The sequence below is a fragment of the Scyliorhinus canicula genome, chromosome 2, assembly GCF_902713615.1.
Source record: "Scyliorhinus canicula chromosome 2, sScyCan1.1, whole genome shotgun sequence".
Taxonomy (NCBI): domain Eukaryota; kingdom Metazoa; phylum Chordata; class Chondrichthyes; order Carcharhiniformes; family Scyliorhinidae; genus Scyliorhinus; species Scyliorhinus canicula.
The window spans coordinates 96192442-96214889 of record NC_052147.1 but is presented as its reverse complement, the minus strand read 5'-3'; the positions used below and the strand labels follow the sequence as shown (position 1 = coordinate 96214889).

The 22448-nt window shown below is 45.9% G+C and overlaps 2 protein-coding genes across 4 annotated transcripts in view; both read right to left on the bottom strand.

The window, feature by feature from the left end:
* Positions 1-18068, bottom strand: part of rad51b (RAD51 paralog B) — a 745951-nt gene extending 727883 nt beyond the window's left edge. The window contains exon 1 of one of the 3 annotated variants that reach the window (XM_038783679.1): positions 17523-18068. The gene's annotated coding sequence lies outside the window, so the exon portion shown is untranslated. The remainder of the gene's footprint in view (positions 1-17522) is intronic. The other 2 variants (XM_038783690.1, XM_038783709.1) reach the window with 2 other exon arrangements.
* A 185-nt stretch (positions 18069-18253) lies between these two features.
* Positions 18254-19195, bottom strand: LOC119956459 (transmembrane protein 229B-like). The gene is made up of 2 exons (XM_038783727.1): positions 19019-19195; positions 18254-18913 (listed from the first exon to the last, which is right to left on the bottom strand). Exon 2 carries the CDS (start codon positions 18865-18867, stop codon positions 18358-18360), a length of 510 nt encoding a protein of 169 aa, XP_038639655.1. The 5' UTR covers positions 18868-18913; positions 19019-19195; the 3' UTR covers positions 18254-18357.
* Positions 19196-22448: the final 3253 nt, after the last annotated feature.

The window sequence follows — 22448 nt, the reverse complement described above, 5'->3', positions numbered from 1 at the left end:
CAACTCATCCACTTCAGCGTCTTTACCTTCGACAATAAGTTCTTCATTCAGACACACGGAACAGCCATGGGGACCAAATTCGCACCTTAATATGCCAACATCTTCATGCACAAGTTTGAACAAGACCTCCTCACTGCACAGGACCTTCAACCGACTTTATACACCAGATACATCAATTACATTTTTTTCCTTTGGACCCACGGTGAAGAATCACAAACGATTACACAATGACATCAATAAGTTCCATCCCACCATCAGACACACTATGGACTACTCTCCAGAATCGGTTGCATTCTTGGACACACTCATCTCCATCAAGAATGGTCAGCTCAGCACTTCGCTTTACCGCAAGCCTACGGATAACCTCATGATGCTCCACTTCTCCAGCTTCCACCTTAACCATTAAATAAGTCATTCCCTATGGACAAGCCCTCCGTATACACAGGATCTGCTCAGCCGAGGAGTGTAACAGACATCTACAGATACTGAAAAATGCCCTCGAACGAACGGGATATGGTGCTCAACTCATCGATCGACAGTTCCAATGCGCCATTGCAAAAAACCACACCGACCTCCTCAGAAGACAAACATGGGACACAGCTGAGTACCCTTCGTCGTCCAGTACTTCCCCGGAGCGGAGAAACTACATCTTCTTTGCAGCCTTCAACACGTCATCTATGAAGATGAACATCTTGCCAAGATCATCCCAACACCCCCACTACTTGCCTTCAAACAACCGCGCAACCTCAAACAAACCATTGTTTGCAGCAAACTACCCAGCCTTCAGAACAGCGACCACGACACGACACAACCTTGCCATGGCAATCTCTGCAAGATGTGCCAGATCATCGATATCAGTACCACCATTACACGTGAGAACACCACCCACCATGTACCATGGTATATACTCGTGCAAGTCAGCCAACATTGTCTTTCTCATACGCTGCAAGAAAGGATGTCCTGAAGCGTGGTACATTGGGGAGACCATGCAGACGCTGCGGCAACGGATGAACGGACATCGTGCGACAATCGCCAGGCAGGAATTTTCCCTTCCAGTCGGGGAACACTTCAGCAGTCAAGGGCATTCAACCTCTGATCTGATTCAGGTAAGCGTTATCCAAGGCGGCTTTCAGGACACGTGACAATGCAGATTAGCCGAGCAGAAACTTATGGCCAAGATCCGCACACATGAGAACGGCCTCAACCGGAACCTTGGATTCATGTCGCATTACATTTACCCCCCACCATATGGCCTGGGCTTGCGAAATCCTACCAACTGTCCTGGTTTGAGACAATTCACACCTCTTTAACCTGGGATTATCTATCTCTCCAGTTGTTCCGTCTGGACCTGCAGACTTCATTACCTGCAAAGACTTGCATTCAAAGTATTGTATTGCATCTTTGATTTTTCTATATATATGTTTCTGGAACCCAACTCTTCATTCACCTGAGGAAGGAGCAGTGCTCCGAAAGCTAGTGATTCAAAATAAACCTGTTGGACTTTAACCTGGTGTTGTAAGATTTCTTACCATGAAACACATCAAATATGGCCTGGGCTTGCAAAATCCTACCAACTGTCCTGGTTTGAGACAATTCACACCTCTTTAACCTAGGATTATCTCTCTCCAGTTGTTCCGTCTGGACCTGTAGACTTCATTACCTGCAAAGACTTGCATTCAAAGTATTGTATTGCATCTTTGATTTTTCTATATATATGTTTCTGGAACCCACCTCTTCATTCACCTGAGGAAAGAGCAGTGCTCTAAAAGCTAGTGATTCAAAATAAACCTGTTGGACTTTAACCTGGTGTTGTAAGACTTCTTACCATGAAACACATCAACTCAATACTCCCAGAATGCCTTGATCGACTGCCATTTGCATACCGCCACAACCTGTCCACAGCAGATGCCATCTCCCTGCCTCTGCACTCATATCCCTGGAGCATCTCGACAACAAGGACTCTTACATCAGACTCCTATTCATTGACTACAGCTCCGCCTTCAACACCATAATCCCAGCCAAACCCATATTAAAGCTCCAAAACCTAGGACTTTGCTCCTCGCACTGCAACTGGATCCTTGACTTCCTGACGCATTGACCACAATCAGTAAGGATAAACAACAACACCGCCTCCACGATAGTCCTCAATACCGGGGCCCCACAAGGCTGAGTACATAGCCCCATACTATACTCCCTGTACACACATGACTGTGTGGCACAATTTGACTCCAACTCCATCTACGTTTGTTGATGACATGTCCGTAATGGGACGGATCTCAAACAATGATGAGTCAAAGTACAGGAGGGAGAGAGAGACCCTAAGCGGGGTGTAACGACAACAATCTCTCCCTCAATATCAGCAAAACTAAAGAGCTGGTCATTGACTTCAGGAAGCGAAGTATCACACACACCTCTGTCTGTATCAATGATACCAAGGTTGACAGCTTCAAATTCCTAGGTATGCACATCCCCAACAATCTGTCCTGGTCCATCCACATCGACGCTACGACCAAGAAAGCACTACAACGTCTAGACTTCCTCAAGAAACAAAGGGAATTTGGCATGTCCATCTTGACTCATACCAATTTTTACACCATAGAATGCATCCTTTCTGGCTGCAACACAGCCTGGTATGGTAACTGCTCGGCCCAAGACCGTAAGAAACTACAGTGAGTCATGAACACAGCCCAGTACATCACGCGAACCTGCCTCCCATCTATTGACTCTGTCTGCACCTCCCACTGCCTTGGGAAAGTGGGCAGCATAATGAAAGACCCCTCCCACCCGGGTTATTCACTCTTCCAACTTTTTCCATTGGGCAGGAGATACAAAAGCCTGAGAACACGCACTGATAGGTTCAAAAACAGCTTCTTCTCCCCATTACCATACTCCTGAACACAATGATCTGATCTCTTCACACATCTTCTCTATTTAGTACTGAACTCTGTATGCTCACATGTTGCCTGTGCCTATGTATTTACATTGTATATTTATGTATTCCCTATGTTTCTTTCTCATGATCTGTCGGGACTGTATGCAGAACAATACTTTTCACTGTACCTCGATACACGTGACAATAAAACAAATCCAATCCAATACTCCATTTGCCAGATTTATGCCCACTCACTTAACCTATGTCCCTTTGTAATCTCCTTAAACCCTCTTCAAATTTACTTTCCCATCTATCTGTGTCATCAGCAAATTTAGCAACCATCCTTTCAGTCCCTTGATCCAAGTCATTGAAAGAATTTTAAAAAGTTGAGACCCCAGCACTGATCCCTGCTTCACAAAACTCACATCTTGCCAACCAGAAAAAGGTCACATTATGCCAGTTCTCTGGATCCTGTTAAGATAGCCAACCTTCAATCCATGTCAATGTGCTACCCCCTACACCAGTCATTTTCAAACTCAGGATCATTACCTGCGGGGTGGGTCGGGCAGGTGTCGGGAGGGTCGCGGAGCGATTGGTGGCAGCGTTCTCCATCGCAGGAAGCAGTGCCCAAAGGCTGCGACTGCTTTTAAAAATGATGGCTGCAACTGGCTTTCAAGAAGGCCAGCCATTCGGGCTGGCATAATTGCCCCCTCAGGTTGATGTAGCAATCCACAGGCCCGAAGCCCAGTGGGGCAGATCACCTCCTCCGTACATCAGCACTCTGTCCCAGGAGCAGATTTTTTAAAAAATCGATGGAGTCTTTCCGCCAGAGGCTGCAGCAGAGAGCATGTCACGTGCCCGGTACACTAATGTCACATACTCTGAGCGTGAAATTACTAAGGAGACTGTACTCCATTTTGTAGCTGCCAGCAAGCAAGCTACAGGACTGTGTGAAGAACTGAAGATGGACCTTTTGGACTAAGGAAGAGAAGGCCAGAGACACAAACACGCCAGGATCTCACAATTGAATTTCCTGGAGGGAGCTTGGCAGGAGAGTCCACGTGGGACAAAACAGGGCAGGTGTGAGCTCCAGGACCTGTAATGTACAACCCATGCAGAAATATAACATTGAATGACAAAGCAAATGAGATCTTGAGGATCAAGCAGGCTCACCTGTTGCATTAAAGGTAAGCAAAAATGGTGGGTCATGAAGTTCAGGTGACATGGGTCCCAAAGGTTGGTAAAAATGTGTCCCCAAAAGAAAGTTTGAAAAACACTGCTCTACACCATGAGCTTTTATTTTCCGCAATAACCTTTGATGCGGCACCTTATCAAATGCCTTCTGGAAATCTAAGTATAGTACTTCCACCGGTTCCCCACAACTCACAGAATATGTGACTCCTTCAAAGAACTCCAATAAATTGGTTAAACTTAGGGCTGGATTCGTCATTTTGGAGACTAAGTCCCACGCCACCGTGAAAACTGTGGTCTTTTACGGCAGGCAAAACTGGCGTCAAAAGGCCACAGATTCCCCATTTTGCTGGGGGCAAGCAGGGAGCTGTGGTAGAGCTCGCAGTTCTAGGTGCCGATACAGCCCAAGCACTTCCAGATCAGATGCCGTGCATGTACATGGCGGCAGCTTGTAGCGGCTGCACCGTGCTCCATGGCGCACTCAGCCCACGGACCTGGACTGGCAAAGTAGTGTCCCGCATCGGCCACTCGCGTGTCACGGACCGCCCGCCCACATTGCCCCAGCCCCGAATGAAGCCCCCCTTGCACGCCGATCGGTCCTCCTCCAACTGTGGCAGCTGACTGAGTCGGCATCCGTCTTGCGAGGTTCCCAGTTGGCTGGAACTATGAGAGTCCCATGCCGTCGGGAATTCGACCAGTCGGGGACGGAACACGCGGGGCGGGCCTCAGGCAATGGCCTGAGGCAGTGGATACGAGGCGCGGTGTACTCCATGAGTAGGGCGATTTCCGGGGGGGGGGGGGGGGGGGGGCGTAGAATTTAAAAACTGCCGATGCTCCCGTTTCAGCACCAAAAAGATTCTCCGCTCCATCACTGAACGCGATTTCGCGGCGGGGATGGAGAATCCAGCCCATGGTTTCCCTGTCACAAAATCATGTTGATTTTGCCTGATTGCCTTGAATTTTCCAAATGCCCTGCTATAACATCTTTAATTTTCTTTTTAAATTTGGAGTAGCCAATTATTTATTTTTTTCCAATTAAGGGACAATTTAGCGTGGCTAATCCACCTAACCAGCACATCTTTGGGTTGTGGGGGTGAAATCCATGCAGACATGGGGAGAATGTGTAAACTCCACATGGACAGTGACCCAGGGCCGGAATTCGAACCCGGGTCCTCAGCACCGCAGTCCCAGTGCTAACTACTGCGCCACATGCCTACTTTCCTTATTTCTGATGTTTGGCCAACTGGCCTGTAGTTTCCTGCTTTCTGTCTTCCTTCCTTTTTGAATAAAGGAATAACACATGCTATCTTCCAATGTAATGGGACATTCCCCAAATCTAGGGAATTTGGGAAAATTAAAATCAATTCATCAACTACCTCATTTGTCACTTTCAAGAAGTCAGGGTGAAGTTCAGGGGATTTGTCTGTCCATAGACCCAACGATTTTCCCAATACTACTTACTTTACTGGTGATTGTAATTTTCCTGAGTTCCTCCCTCCCTTCCTTTCCCTGATTTACAGCTATTTCTGAGATGTTACTTGTGTCCCCTTGTAAGAAGACCGATACAAAATACTGTCCAATTCATCTGCCATTGCCCCGCTTTTTAAAAAAATTATTTTTTGAGAGCCGAAGGGCCTGTTCCTGTGTTGTACTTTTCTTTGTTCTTTTAGAGATGTGTTTGGAAAGTTTTTTACGCAGCGGGTGGTGGGTGCCTGGAACGCTTTGCCAGAGGAGGTGGTAAAGGCAGGCACAATAGCATCATTTAAGATGCATCTAGACAGATATATGAACGGGCGGGGAACAGAGGGAAGTAGATCCTTGGAAAATAGGTGACAGGTTTAGATAAAGGATCTGGATCGGCGCAGGCTGGGAGGGCCGAACGGCCTGTTCCTGTGTTGTAATTTTCTTGGTTCTTTGTTCTATTATCAATTCCCCACTTTCTATAGGACCAACTCTCACTTTGTTAACTTTTTTCTTATTTAAATATCTATACAAAATCTTACTATCCATCTTTTATATTACTAGCTAGCCTTTTCCTTGAATTGCCAACTGGCCGTGGTGGAGAGGCTTGAACATTCCATTGGCGCTGAGAGCAGTGCCATCAGGAGTTTTAAACTCCTGGCAGGGTCACCCATGATGGTAAGGTCGGAAAGGAGAAATCAGACAAAGCGCAATACAAAACAAGTCCTCAACGGCGGTTCAGGCGGAAGATACTCGTATGGTATCAATGGCTATGATGTTGGATTATGGCTGCAGTAAGGAGATCCCCAGTCATCAACGTTCTCTTGTACTCTCGTTTTCCCCTCCTTATCAATCTTTTTGTCATTGTTTGAATGTTCTTTATATTCTGTCCAATCTTCTAATCTGCCACTTGTCTGCATTATATGTTTTTTCTTTAGCTTTAATACTGCCTTTAAAGTTTATAGTTAACTACCAGTGATAGGTCCTCCCCATGGAAATGTTCTTTCTCATTGGAATGTGTCTATTCTGTGTATTCTGAAAAATTCCAAAGAACAAAGAAAAGTACCACGTAGGAAAAGGCCCTTCGGCCCTCCAAGCCTGTGCTGACCATGCTGCCCGTCTAAACTAAAATCTTCTACACTTCCTGGGTCTGTATCCCTCTATTCCCATCCTATTCATGTATTTGTCAAGATGCCCCTTAAACGTCACACTCATCCCTGCTTCCACCACCTCCTCCGGCAGAGAGTTCCAGGCACCCACTACCCTCTGTGTAAAAAAACTTGCCTCATACATCTCCTCTAAACTTTGCCCCTCACACCTTAAACCTATGCCCCTAGTAATTGACCCCTCTACCCTGGGAAAAAGCCTCTGACTATCAACTCCTTTAAATGTCTGCCACTGAACCTCTATTGATCTATCCCTAAAGCACACTTGCCAGTTCACTACAGCTAGCTCGTCTTTCATGCCCTTGTAATTGCTTTATTTAAGTTTAAAATACTAGTCTTGGACACATTTGCCTCTCCCTCAAACTGAATGTAAAATTCAATCATATTATGATCGCTGCTACCTACGGGTGCCTTCAGTATGAGGTTATCAATAAATCCTATCTCATTGCACAATACCAGGTCTAGTATAACCTGCCCTCCAGTTGGCTCCAGAACATGCTGTTATAAGAAATTATCCCGAAAATATTCGATGAACTCCTCATCTATGCTCCCTTGGCCAAATCTGAATTTCCAATCTATATGTAGATTAAATTCCCCATCATTATCACCATACTTTTCTGACAAGCTCCCATTATCTCTTCTTTTACATTCTGTTTCACCATATAGTTACAATTAGGGGGCCTGTACATCACTCATAGTGATTTCTTGCCTTTATCATGTTTCAACTCAACCCAAATTGCTTCTACATCTTGATTTACTGAATTTAGGTCATCCCTCTCTAATGTGCGAATACCATTATTTATTAACAGAGCCACCCCTCCAACTTTTCCTAACTTCTTATCCTTCCTAGGTTCTATCCCGGCCCTGGGTCACTGTCCATGGGGAGTTTGTATATTCTCCCCGTGTCTGCATGGGTCCAACCCCCACAACCCAAAGATGTGCAAGATAGGTGGATTGGTGACGCTAAATTGCCCCTTAATTGGAAAAAAAAATTGGATACTCTAAATTTAATTTTAAAAACTTCCTGACCTTCCTAAGTCTCACATATCCCTCAATATTCAAGTCCCAATCTATATTATCCTGTAGCCACATCTCTGTAAGATGGTTGAGGTTGTTGGTGACCGATCTTCTCATCCACAGGACATTGCTGCAAAGTTCCTCAGGACAGCGTCCTAAACCCAAACATGTTTGCTGCTTGATCAACAGTCTTCTCTCCCTCAGATCAGTATTAAGGATTTTCACTGATAATTGCACAGTTATCTGTTTTATTTGCAAATCCCCGGATAATGAAGCAGTCCTTGCAGCAAGACCAGAAAACCTTCAGTAATAAAAATAGAAAATGCTGGAAATAGTAATCAGGTCAGGCAGCGTCTATGGAGAGGAAACAGCATTAACATTTCATCAGATGAAATGTCATCAACTTGAAACATTAATTATTTTTCTCTTCACAGCTGCTGCCTGATCTTTTTCATATAATAGAATTCATAAAATATAGATATTCTGTTGAATGTTTCCAGTATTTTCTATTTTTATTTCAAATTTCCAACATCTGCAGTATTTTGCTTTTGTATTGGTTGACATCCTGAGGCTTGGGCTGATAAGTGGTAAGCAACATTCACACCAAGCAAGAGAGAATGTTACTACTTCTCTGTGACATTCAATGGTTTCACCATCATCAAATCCCCCACCATCAACATCCTGGGGGAGTTGTTTAGGCAGAACAGGGTGTTAGACGTCCCAGAAACTTAACTGGATAAGCCACATAAACTCTGTGGCTACAAGAGCAGGTCAGAGTCCAAATATTCTGCAGCCAGAGACTCACCTCCTGACACCATCTACAAGGCACAGGACAGGAATTTCAGAAAGATGGAATACTCTCCAATTGGTTTGATAAGTGAAGCTCAAACAACACTCACGAAATTCCAGGACAAAGCACTTTGCTCAATTGTCACTCCATCTACAGCTTAAATAGTCACGCTTTCCACCATCATTGCCTGTCCATATGTAAGAACTCAGCGACCAACTTAAATGAGTATGCCACCACCGTCACAGACTTCATCAGCAAATGTGTGGACGACTGCGTGCCAAAGAAAGCAGTACGTACGTTCCCCAACCGGAAAGCATGGCTCAATCACGAGATTGACTCCCTACTGAAGGACAGGTCTGAGGCGTTCAAGTCAGAAGACCCTGACCTATACAAGAAATCCAGGTACGACCTCTGCAAAGCCATCCCAAATGCCAAGAGAGAATATCAAACCAAGCTAGAGTCACAGACTCTCAGCGGTTGTGGCAAGGACTAAACAACGTTACGGGCTACAAAGCAAAGCCGAGCAGTATCTCCGGCAGTAGCGCACCCCTCCCCAATGAACTCGATGCATTCTATGCTCGGTTCGAGCAGGAAACCAACAATCCGCTGTCGAGTGCCCCAGCAGCCCATAACTCACCCATACCCACCATCACAGCTTCCGAAGTCAGATCGGCCTTCCTGAAAGTGAACCCTCGGAAGGCAACGGGCCCGGACAGGATCCCTGGTCGTACATTCAGAGCCTGCGCGGACCAGCTGGCAGAGGTGTTCGCGGACATCTTTAACATGTCCCTACTCCATTCCGAGGTCCCCAACTGCTTCAAGAAGACCACCATTATACCGGTGCCAAAGAAGAACCAGGCAACGTGCCTCAATGACTACCTTCCGGTGGCCCTGACCTCAGTCATGAAGCGCATCACCTCCACACTCCCAGAATGTCTTGATCCACTGCAATTTGCATACCGCCACAACCGGTCCACAGCAGACGCCATTTCCTTGGCCTTACACTCATCCCTAGAGCATCTCGACAACAAGGAGTCCTACATCAGACTACTATTTATTGACTACAGCTCCGCCTTCAACACCATAATCCCAGCCAAGCTCACATCAAAGCTCCAAAGCTTAGGACTTGGCTTTCACTCTGCAACTGGATCCTCAACTTTCTGACCCACAGACCACAATTAGTAAAAATAAACAACAACACCTCCTCCACAATAGTCCTCAATACCTAGCCCCCGCAAGGCTGCGTACTTAGCCCCCTACTCTACTCCCTGTACACACAACTGCTTGGCAAATTTTTGGTTCCAACTCCATCTACAAGTTTTCTGACGATACCACCATAGTGGGCCAGATCTCGAATAACGACGAGTCAGAATACAGAAGGGAGATAGAGAACCTAGTGGAGTGGTGCAGCGACAACAATCTCTCCCTCAATGCCAGCAAAACTAAAGAGCTGGTCATTAACATCAGGAAGCAAAGTACTGTACACACCTCTGTCAGCATCAACGGGGCCGAGGTGGAGATGGTTAGCAGTTTCAAATTCCTAGGGGTGCACATCTCCAAAAATCTGTCCTGGTCCTCCCACGTCGACACTATCACCAAGAAAACACAACAGCGCCTCTACGTCCGCAGGAAACTAAGGAAATTCGGCATGTCCACGTTAACTCTTACCAACTTTTACAGATGCACCATAGAAAGCATCCTATCTGGCTGCATCACAGCCTGGTATGGCAACTGCTCAGCCCAGGACCGCAAGAAACTTCAGGGAGTCGTGAACACAGCCCAGTCCATCACACAAACCTGCCTCCCATCCATTGACTCCATCTACACCTCACGCTGCCTGGGGAAAGTGGGCAGCATAATCAAAGACCCCTCCCACCCGGCTTACTCACTTTTCCAACTTCTTCCATCGGGCAGGAGATACAGAAGTCTGAGTACACGCACAAACAGACTCAAAAATAGCTTCTTCGCCGCTGTTACCAGACTCCTAAATGACCCTCTTATGGGCTGACCTCATTAACACTACACCCCTGTATGCTTCATCCGATGCCGGTGCTTATGTAGTTACATTGTATACCTTGTGTTGCCCTATTATGTATTTTCTGCCCTATTATGTGTTTTCTTTTATTCCCTTTTCTTCCCATGTACTTAATGATCTGTTGAGCTGCTCACAGAAAAATACTTTTCACTGTACCTCGGTACACATGACAATAAACAAATCCAATCCAGTTTGCATAATCTACAAGACCCACCGTACCAATTCATCAAAGCTTCTTGAACAGCACCTTACCCTTAACCATTGTCACCTCGAAGGGAACATCAACAATTCCAAATTACATACCATCCTGATTTGAACATATAATTGTCATTCCTCAGTTGTCACTGAGTCAGAATCTTGGAACTCCCTATCTAACAACATTGTGGAACTACCACCACAACACAGACTGCAGCTCATCAAGAAGATAACTCACCATTACCTTTTCAGGAATAACAATGGATGTGCAATAAATGCTGGCTTTTCCAAAACACTTAAACTCCATGAATTTGTTTTTAGTGTCCAGTGTAGCACAATTACATGGGTAATGTTCCTATGGTTGAATCCAAACCTTGGCTTCAGTGCCTCTAGCCCCGTGATTCTCCTTGTTTTCAGTCTGAAGGTCTCATTTTAAATGGACTATTAATCAGAGACCCCCATTTAAATGATAATGCTTACAATATGAAAATGCTGCATGCAAGGAGGGCACAATTCTAAAGGGAATGGAGGAACAGAGGGACCTAGGTGTACATGCGCACAAATCATTGAAGGTGCCAGTATAGGTTGAGGGAACAATTAATAAAAGAAACAGGTTCAGCGCTTTATGAATAAGGGCACAAAGTACACCAGCAAGGAGGTGATATTAAACCTGTATGAAACACTGGTTTGGCCTCAATTGGAGTCCAGTTCTGGGTGCCACACTTTAGAAAGGGTATGGAGGCATTAGAGAGGATGCAGAAAAAATTCAGGAGCATGGTTCCAAGGATGAGGAACTTCAGTTACATAGGTAGCTTGGAGAAGCTGAGACTTGGAGAAGAGAAAGTTGAGAGGAGAGAATGGGATGAGGAACTGCAATTATGAACGGAAATTTGATTGAGGTAGTCAAAATCATGGGGGTTCTGGACAGAGAAGATAGGAGAGAAACTGTTCCCACTTGTGACAAGATCAAGAATGTGAGGGCACTGAATTAAAGTAATTAGGAAAAGAAGCAAAAGTGGTCTGAGAACAAGCTTTGTCATGCAGCAAGTGGTGAGGGTCTGGAATGCTCTGCCTGAGAGTGTGAGTGGAGACAGTTCAACTGAAGCATTCAAAAGGGAAATAGACTTATCTGAAAAGACAGAAGGTGCAGGGTTACGGGGAGAAGGCGGGAGAATGGACCGAGGCGAGTTGCTAATTCAGAGAGTCAATGCAGACACAATAGGCCAAATAGCCTCCTTCTGCGCCGTAACAATTCTGTGAGAGATTTGATAGAGATATTCAAAATCACGATGGAATTGGGGAGAGTGGATAATGAGAAACTGTTCGAATTGGTGGATGGATCAAGAGCTAGAGGGCATAGATTTAAGTCAATTGGAAACTGCCTTGTCTACCTCAGAGTGGAACCAAAATCTGCTGACTAAGTTGTAATCACTGCAATTTGTTTATTGAGTTTAACAAACTGTCACAATGTAACTCATACTTCAGGCAAAAATAAACAACGTACTTTGTGATAAAAGCAAATTTGTGCAGATGCTGGTATCTGAAACCAAAGAGAAAATGCTGGAAAATCTCAGCAGGTCTGGCAGCAACAGTAGGGAGAGAAAAGAGCTAACGTTTCGAGTATACTTTATACTTTGTGATACGTATCCAGAAGGAAAGTCAATGCCCAGCGCTGATGAATGTAAAATGCATTCAGTCAAATCTATTTAAATTCATCAGGAAACATCTCACAGCCTTTGGCCTGAACTCATACTTATTAAACATTCTTATTCAGGCATATGTCCGATGCAACTTAGTCCATTCCCGTACCAGCCTCCCCGGACAGGTGCCGGAATGTGGCGACTAGGGGCTTTTCACAGTAACTTCATTGAAGCCTACTCGTGACAATAAGCGATTTTCATTTCATTTCATTTTCATTTGCTCAAGACAAGTATCTGCACAATGTTGAATTGAAGAAAGACTTGTGCACCACCCACCCCACCACACAAACCTCCTACATAGATCAACATTCCTTCATCATCATTGCAGCAAGATCCTGGAATACCTTACCTAATACAGTAGCACATGACTTCAATTCAAGAAGGCAGTGCACACCAACTTCTCAAGGGCAATTAGGAATGGGCAATAAATGCTGGTTTCATTAGTGATGTCCATAGTCACAGAATGTTTTTTTAAAAATTAAGCAAAATTCTTTTCACACCATTTTGCAGGTATACTTTTCTTGGACCTTCGCAAAACAAATCACACCCCAGGAGGAGCTGGTGCATTGTCGCATCTCTTTACACAACAAGCTACTTAAAGTAGCCAGAGTTGGTGATTCAGTACATCAAAACAACCCACAAATTCTTAATTTGTTTGCTGCACCAGGCTCCTCGACTATTGGCGGCATCACAGCTAAACCCAAGTTTGTCCTCATCTCATAGTCACACGCAATCACTGGACATTATTTAAGAACAGAATGTCAGTCATATTTTCCACTTTCCCTAACCCAAGCTTAATGTAATCAACTGGAGCACTGACTGAACTCAATACAGAAGTGTAGAAGGTGGAAACTTCAGTTAAAAAGCTGGATGCATCTATCTAACCAGACCTTAACAAAAGATTTAACAGCAGGAACCTTGGCACATGTACATTCTAGCCATTAAATAGTATTTCTGGAGCATTGAGCATATGGGTGTTGTAGCCACCATTATGAAATGATTACCATGAGGATGGGTTTGTCAGGAGACCATGACAGAAGCATGGGGCAGAGCCATTGGAGGAAAGAGCTCTTGTGCGGAAAGTTCTGAGGTCTGGAGCAGCACAGTGGTTAGCATAATTGCTTCACAGCTCCAGGGTCCCAGGTTCAATTCCTGGCTTGGGTCACTGTCTGTGCAGAGTCTGCACGTTCTCCCCGTGTGTGCGTGGGTTTCCTCCGGGTGCTCCAGTTTCCTCCCACAAGGCCAACGATGTGCAGGTTAGGTGGATTGGCCATGCTACATTGCCCTTAGTATCTAAAATTGCCCTTAGTGTTGGCTAGGGTTGCTGGGTTATGGGGATAGGGTGGAGGTATGGGTTTGGGTAGGGTGCTCTTTCCAAGAGCTGGTGCAGACTTGATGGGCCGAATGACCTCCTTCTGCACTGTAAATTCTATGACCCATTAGAACAGATTTGGTAGCTTCACTTCCACACGTCCAGAAAGACGTCCTTGTTAGGTGAATTGGACATTCTGAATTCTCCCTCAGTGTACCTGAACAGGTGCGTAGTTTGGCAACTAGGGGATTTTCACAGTAACTTCATTGCAGTGTTAATGTAAGCCTACTTGTGACACTAATAAAGATTATTATTATTAATATTCCACAGCCCAGTTTCTCAGGCTCCAATATTGGAATTCTCAAAGGGTGAATTAAAGGGGAGTCACACTGATATCTCTCATCGGCTTTAAGCTTCATCCTACCAAAATATTAGAAACACTAGGGTGTTCTCCTTACACATTGCGCCTGGCACACATCCCGTTATTCCCCTAAACGGTGTTCGGGCCGGGCGCAGAATGGAACATGATTTACCCAGCCTGCGGCACTGGACGCAATCTGGTTCAAGCCAAAGTCTTGTGGGATTCACTGCTCTTGACAGCACAGCATGAGGCCAGCAGGAACCACTACTGGTGTCCCATGATGAACATATCGGGGGCTCGGAGGCCACTGGAGGTCAGAAACAGAGCAGGCCAAGGTGGCATGGCAACAAAAGAGGATGATTAAGGAGGTGGGGTCTTGAAAGGGGGGGATTGAAAGGGTGGTGGAATTTGCAGACCCAACAGTGGGGTGTCTCTCACCTGGGAGGGAGAGGCGTTGTGCTGCTCATTGGGGAGGGAGGGACCTGATGCTGGCTAGAAAGGGGCGAGGCCTGAAGGGAGACACTTTGGGAAGGCCCCAATGCCAGCGATGCTTGGTGGGAGAGGGGCCTGCACTGTCACTTTGAGGTTGGGTTCTATTTTGTTTAAAGGCCGAGCTTGCCGGCGTCTTCAGGACCCACACATCACTTTTGCAGTGGGTTTTACCCCAGGCTCCAAGAAAATGACTAAGTCTGGAAGAATTACAACGGAATCACGGCGGAATAGCCGGTGGGATTCACACCGAATTTCCTGCCCAAAATGTCACGTAGTCATTTTTGGGAGAATTCTGTCCATTCTCAAGTTGTTTTTATTCATGCTTTTAATCTAGATTGCCAGAATTCACCGTATTTTACGTTTCTATTGGGGGGCAGATACTCTCTGCCTGGAAGTAGCACGGTCCAAAAAGATTTCAGTTAGTCAGCTGGTTGGTCTGTTCCTCTGGTCTCAATTTAGGTGACACCACAATTGGCCTTGACAGCCCAGGGCAGCTTCTGCTCACTAGCTAATGGAACCTGCTTTGAAATTTGGCTTTGAATAATGTGCAAGAGTAAGGATTTAATGGACAGGTTTGTCCCCTACCATCCCAACACATTCAAATAGTTGCCCAACACATGACGAATGAGGCACCTGAGGGTTATGTACTGAGGGCAACCTAACACCCAAGTTCCCCAGCAGGAACAGTGGTGTCTGGGGCAGCATGGTGGAGCAGTGGGTTGGCACTGTGGCCTCATGGAGCCGAGGTCCCAGGTTCGATCCCGGCTCTGGGTCACTGTCCGTGTGGAGTTTGCACATTCTCCCCGTGTTTGCATGGGTTTCGCCCCCACAACCCAAAAGATGTGCAGAGTAGGTGGATTGGCCATGCTAAATTACCACTTAATTAGAAGAAAATGGATATTCTAAATTTATAAAAATCAAAAAAATAAAGAAAAGAATCAGTGCTGTCAGCTGAGGAAAGGAGAAACCATGGAGATGGAGACAGCTCATTTGTTTCTTTGCTACAATGTTCAATCTAGAATAGGCTCACTCCAGAAAGAGATTTGGACTGGTGTTATTTACCTCAAAGTTCTGACTTTGTTGCTCATTGCTTCCTATTGCCGCCACTCGTCCTGCAGGCAATTACCATTTTTGTCACAATAAAAAGGAGTGAAAAGCCCCACCTGGAGCGTAAGTAAGTCTCTTGTTCTCAGACACTACACGCAGACCTGCTACATGTTTCCAGCATTTATTTCTGATGTCCAGCATTCTTGTAATTGTTCTCAACTCCTTGAAGGTGCACTATGTCAGGCTGCAGAAAACGGTTGATAACTTGTAAAGTTATTAACCATTAAAGTTGGAAAGCATTGTAAAGTATGAGGAAGGGTTATACATGTCGGAGTCTGGCTCTCACATTGCTAATGGACTCCCACGACAAGGTGAGTGTGGTCCTTTATGTACTGAAAATTACACCTGACTGAAATAATTAAAAAATAATTAATTAACACCATTGGCTTTCATCTGTCTATTTCAGCTCCCTTGGAAATATTTTTGCCCAATTGAAGACGATCCATGATATTACAGATTATGAGCAGTTTCTTTTAAAGACACTGTTCCTTCAAAAGAGTCTGTTTATTTCAGACCCTTTGAAACACGATTCCTCCCTTCCCTGAATATGCTCCCTTCACAACATTTTTACTCTTGGGGATCTTCCAGTCCCACTGACAGCGAACCCATGTCACGAGTTTCCCGGCGGCAGGGTTGGATTGAATCCAGGGTTGGATTCAATGGGAAATCCCATTGACAGCTGCGGGACCAGAAGGTCTCCCATCAGCCAACAGCGAGCCTCCTCCTGCCGCTAGGAAACACACCACAGAGGGCACGGAAAATTCCCATCTTTGAACAATCCACTTGTCACTCCTCATTTCCTGAGGTTAGCCTCACTCTTGATGTGCATTTACCAGCAAGTCACTGGATAGCAAGTTAGGAGTATTTTCCCTCGTTAGCTCATGGGCCACTTAAGCCTTTGACCGAGTCCCACCACAGATTGAATAAAAACTGACCAAAATGGAGAAGGCGACGAAAATGAGAACAAGTCTTTTCTATCCATTTGACTTGAAAATTCCTCTTGATTCTGAAAGTTACTGACCACATGGATGAACATGTAACATTCATCTTTCAAAGGGATTAACAGTAGCCTGGTTGTAAAAAAAAAAGTCCGATATCAGATCAAACTATACAGACCAGATCACAGCTCTGATTCAGATTTGTGCTGAATTATCTCAGCTGAAAGGCAGTAGTAGATGTGCTCTGGTTGGTCTCAGTACCTCTAGTCCAGGGAGCTGACAAAGCAGCACATGTCTCCCCCCCCCCCCCCCCCCCCCCCCCCCCCCCCCGCCCAACCCAGGAATGAACGTGTTCTGATTTTGGAAGAAGGCAAATCAAGCTAGACTTCAAATCCATTCCCACATGGGGACACAGTTGGATGATATACAAGTGACATTATATATTCTCTTGGATTAAAAATCAGGAAGTAATGCAAGCAGGAGGCAATTGTTCATGATTCCCAGTTGCAGGGCCGTCACACTGGCACATTTTCGCAAAGTAGATATGCCAGGGTTGCTGTCTTTGGGATTTTGGTTCAGTTGGACAGCAGAGTCTCAGCCTGACCAGAAGTAAACACTGATGAAGCTTTTTTTGGTTTGGTGTGCAGAAGAGATTGGCAAAGTGATGAAAACACTGCAGTACTGATAACCTGACATGGCACATTAAAAAAGCATCCATTTCAAAGGCTTCATTGCTATATCACCTGACTGTTGTGAAAAAACTCAGGTGAATGGAAGTTACTATGTTTAAACCGATGTACTGTCTGATGAGTGGTGGGATGTTTTCTACACAGAAAGCCATTCGGCCCATCGCATCTGTGCCAGCTGTCTGCCAGCAGAACTCACCTAGTCCTTACCCCGTCTTTTCTAGTAGCTCTGAAATGTGTTTCTCTTCAGATGTTTATTCCATTACCTTTTGAAAACCACGATTGAATCTGCCTCCACCAACTAGAGGCAAAACGTTGTTCGTCATGTCCCCTTTTGCCAGACATTTTAAAATAAATCCGGCTTCAGATGTCAGATGAATGCTCAATGTGTTTGGGTCCCACTCATTTGTCCTCGATTTCAACGTAATTCTGAACGCGGGTTTAAAATGGTTAAAGTTTGCACTAAAAAAAAGGTAACATGGACATACGAAGAATGCCGTTAACATGACCCGACAGACCTTTCTTATAGCAATATCCTTTCAACTCGGGGACCTGAGAATGTGGGCATCATTCGAACAACAAAGATGTTGACAATAATTAAAGGGCAAGCTGCAGAGTCGTGGCTTGTTGTTATTCAGCGGCTGGCATTGGCCTCTGCAATGCCGCTGTGTGTGTTGACTTCTCTTTGCCGTGAAATCTCGCCGGCTCGAGCGGAGGGAAGTAACGGTCCGGGCTCGTGCCGCTGAAATCAACGCCTTCAAATGCCCTGAGTGACAGCGGTCTCAGCCAATCAGAATCCGGTACTCCCTGCATGACGTCACTTGTGGGGCGGCCTGTTGGGTCGGGTGCGCGCGCGCGAGCGAGCGGCCCTCAGTCGCTTGCTGGGCGGCTTGGGTTTTAGTTGTGTTTGCTTTAGCGTTGGCTTCAACCTATATTTGGTCTGTTGCAGTGATAAAGTTTTTTCGTTTGTTTGTAGTAGTAGTCTGCTTTCTTCCTCTTCCCCACCCTCCCCCCACACACACACGGCCAAGATTTCAGTTGGTTTTGATGTGCCCGTTCGACAGGGCGCTGGGAGACCGGGCTGTCCCCGGGACTGCGTCCTGCCGGCGGTCGAAACGTAGGCGCAGTGTGTTCCTGATGACCAGCTTCTCCATGATGAAGGAGGCGCAGAGCCAGGGGATGGCGTACTCGAGGGTGATCAAACCCATGAAGTCAAATTCGAACTGAGAGTAGTCCCAGGGGCAGGCATTGAACTGGCGCAGGATGTAGCCCGTGGAGAACTCCCAAATGTACGTCCAGATGGTGTAGATGAGGCAGCGGGCGGCGGTGCAGCACTTGTCCTTAAGATAGAGGTACATCCTCTCCACAATCAGCATGGATGTCCCGTAAATGAAGAGGGCCCAGACACTGGTGACCCCGGGGAACTTCCAGTTGAAATGCACCACAAAATCCCATGCCGCTGTAAACATCACTTCGCAGAAGTAGCCATGGATGGCATAGAGATACCAGCGAGAGAGGGCACTCAGAGGCTCTGCTGCAGCCATCCTTAGTCAATGGAGGGAAGGAGGAAAAACAGTGGGAGAGAGAAAGCTGCAAAGATAAAACAACAGATCCAGTTACACGAAACAAGCTGATAAGGATAAAGCATAAACCACTCCTTGGAAACCGAGAATTAATTTTTAAACAGATACTAACCTGCAGCACCCCTTCCCCCTTCATTAATCAGCAATCGCGCAGACAATGGTTCTGCATCGGACGAGAGAAATAATGGGGAAGCACTTAGCAGAATGCGGGAAGTACCACAGCTCAGAGCTGAGTGGGGAACGGTGTTAGACATCAATGGAGCATCCCTGCAATTCAGTGCTCTTAGACGGCAGCTGAGAACAGGAGGCATGAAAAGAAGTTCACAAAGCAGCACAAATCAATTGACATGCATTTTAACCTCTGGGCTGCCAGGGCAGACACCAACTGAGGATACACAGGATATTAAAAGCACAACGCGCTGCACTCTTATAACATTGTGAGACATTGTTGCAAATTCAGTCCACAGGATATGGTCTGGAAAGAGGCCAGATTTTAGATCAGACATACACTACAATCCCAGACATGTATTTCATGTATGTATGTGTGCGCACGCACACTTATTTATAATGCAACCAGACAAGTACATACATGTAAAAACATTACACGGATAATCGCAGTGACTGAGTTTACACAGCATCACAATACTGTCTAAGGAAGCTGTCAGCATTTTAGACGAAATAAAATAAGTCACTGCAGAACCCTCAGATGGATGGGAACATCTTCCCTATCTCTGAGAAAAGTGTCGCTAGCAGTAAAATAATGATGACTATTACTGCATAGTACGAGCTGCCGGCAAGACAAGCTCTCACCTCACAAACTGTGCGGTTTACATTCCTACCCAGTTGCGATTCATTGAACTCCATTTATTTTGCACCAGTACTAACTTGTACCAAATGTCATTCATCAATGCTTGGCAGTTAACTGCCAGTCACCATCAACTGGTGCATTCTCCACAGCAATGCCCGGACCAGAATCCACTTGCCAACTAATCAGCACTCTTCTCGTACAATATAAATAGTTGTTTTCCCCTTATATTGGTATCAATACTCAAGTTCCACACTACCAAACAATTATTTCACTTTTAAAAACTTTTAATGCAATAGTTAAACCAAAAAGCAACATAAATTCATCATGTGTTAACAGACAAACAGTGTTTCAATAAAAATGATCAATTTCACTTTTAATAACCAATACAACAAGGATAATTCTCATGCAATTCTGAGCATCACTCCCGCCACATATGGGGCATGACATGGCATCTCAAGGTACTATGAGCTCCACCTCCTAATTTAATTTAATTTTTGAATCATTTTCACCAGCAGCTCTATTCCATCCTAGTCGCTTGCATTTGATTATCAATATGTTGCACTTCTAAGAATCCTTTCTTCCTTGGGTCACAACTGTTCAATGACGTAGCTTCCCAGAATTGCTTTTCAACTGATCAACTAATAACACTCCGGTTTACGGTCTGGATACCTCTAGCCCAGGGGTGGGCAAACTACGGCCCGCGGGCCGCATGCGGCCCGCCAAAGGTATTTCCCTTGTCCCACCAAGTCATTAAAAAAAAAATTTTTTTTTTTTTAATTTAAAAAAAAAAATTTTTTTTTTAAGGTTAATGGGGGGGGGGGGCTGTTGTGTTACTTACTGGTATAGGGTGGATACGTTGACTTGAGTAGGGTGATCATTGCTCGGCACAACGTCGAGGGCCGAAGGGCCTGTTCTGTGCTGTACTGTTCTATGTTCTATATGAGGCGCCCAGAATCATAACCAGGTGAAGTAATTATTTTACTTAATATACTATGCGGCCCTTTGTGAATTGTGAATTTCTGAATGTGGCCCTTGCACGGAAAAGTTTGCCCACCCCTGCTCTAGCCTGTCTGTTCTCTTTTATGCTCAACAGAAAACTGACCTTATCCTTACAGAGCTGTGCTTACTTCTTCTTAACACCAGGAGTTCTGAGTGTGTTCTTCACAAGAGGCTGAAACCCGACCCAGCGGTCAACGGAGTAGCTGATGCAATTCATCCAGGAGAGCTTTGCCAAACAGAAGCAGGAATGCTTGGAGCCGATTGAAGAATCAATCGTGCGGCTGGAACTTCGACTGGATGCCCAAGATCGGGCGATCCAGAAATTAGAGAAGGCGCTGGCTGAGCAGGTGGAACATCAAACTGCGGTGGAGTTGGAAGTGGGTATGCTGAGGGACCAGCAGAAAAGGCTCCTGGAGAAGGTGGAGGACCTTGAGAATCGGTCCCACCGGCAGAACTTGAGAATCATCGTACTCCCGGAGGGGTCCGAATGAGCAGACACTGGGGCATACATAGCAGGCATGTTCGAGAAGCTGCTGGGGGATGGGACATTCTACCGACCCTTGCTTGGAGGTGGACAGGGCTCACAGAGCGCTCGTGAGGAAGCCGCGAATGGGAGACCCCCCCCCCCCCACCTCCCGAGGGCAATGGTGGTGTGATTCCACAGGTATTTGGACAAGGAGCGTATTCTACAGTGGGTCAGGCAGACACAGAGCTGTAAATGGGAGAACAGTATCCTGTGGCTCTATCAGGACCTGCGTGCAGAGGTGGCCAGGAGAAGAGCGGGGTTCAGATAAGGTCGACCTTTTTTAAGAAAAAGGTGAAGTGCAGACTGCTGTATCCAGCCCGTCTCTGGGCCACATATGAGGAGCAACATTTTTATTTCGAGTCGCCCGAGGAAGCGCTGGACTTCGCGAAAGGAAAGGACTGGTGGCGGATTGAGGACTTTGAACTTTGCTGCAACGTTCACGTTAAAAAAAGTTCCTTGTTTTTTTGTTTTGTGGACGCTATTTGTAATGCCTGCTATATTGATTTGGGGCCAGTTGCAGAGCTGAGTGAGTTAAAGTTTACATTTGCACTGATGGGGGATGGAGGTGTGTTTGTTAGATACTGGAACTTCTGCTTGATCTTTTCTTTGTTTTTCTGTTTTTGGTCGGGCAATTGTGTTGGGATTGTTTTTCATTCGAATATGTGTGTATGAGCGGGGGGGGGGGAACAATAGGTGGGAGAATGTCTGGCACCAGGGGTGGGGCCACCAAGCCAGCTGGGCAGGTTAGCTCACTGAAGCGCAGTGGGGGGTGAGCAGATGTTAGGCTTATCGAAGGGGTCGAGTTACATTGTGCTGTTACTAGCGGGGGGGAGGGGGAAATGTTCTGCTGACGGAGGGACTTATGCTGAGGAACAGAGAGGAGGTATGGGGCGGAGGCTGCCTGGGGGCAGTGGGGGCTGGAGACTGGCCCAAGAATGATGATGGCTGATTGGCAAAGGTGGGGGGGGCAATGATTCCCCCCAACCAGGCTGATCACCTGGAATGTATGAGGGCTAAATGGGCCGGTTAAGAGAGCACGCGCATTCGCGCATTTGAGAGGACTGAAGGCAGGCGTGGTAATGCTACAGGAGACGCACCTGAGAGTAGCTAATCAAATTAGAGTAAGGAAGGGATGGGTCGGACAGATTTTTCACTCGGGGCTGGACTCGAAGACTAGATGGGTCGTGATCCTGATTAATAAGCGAGTGG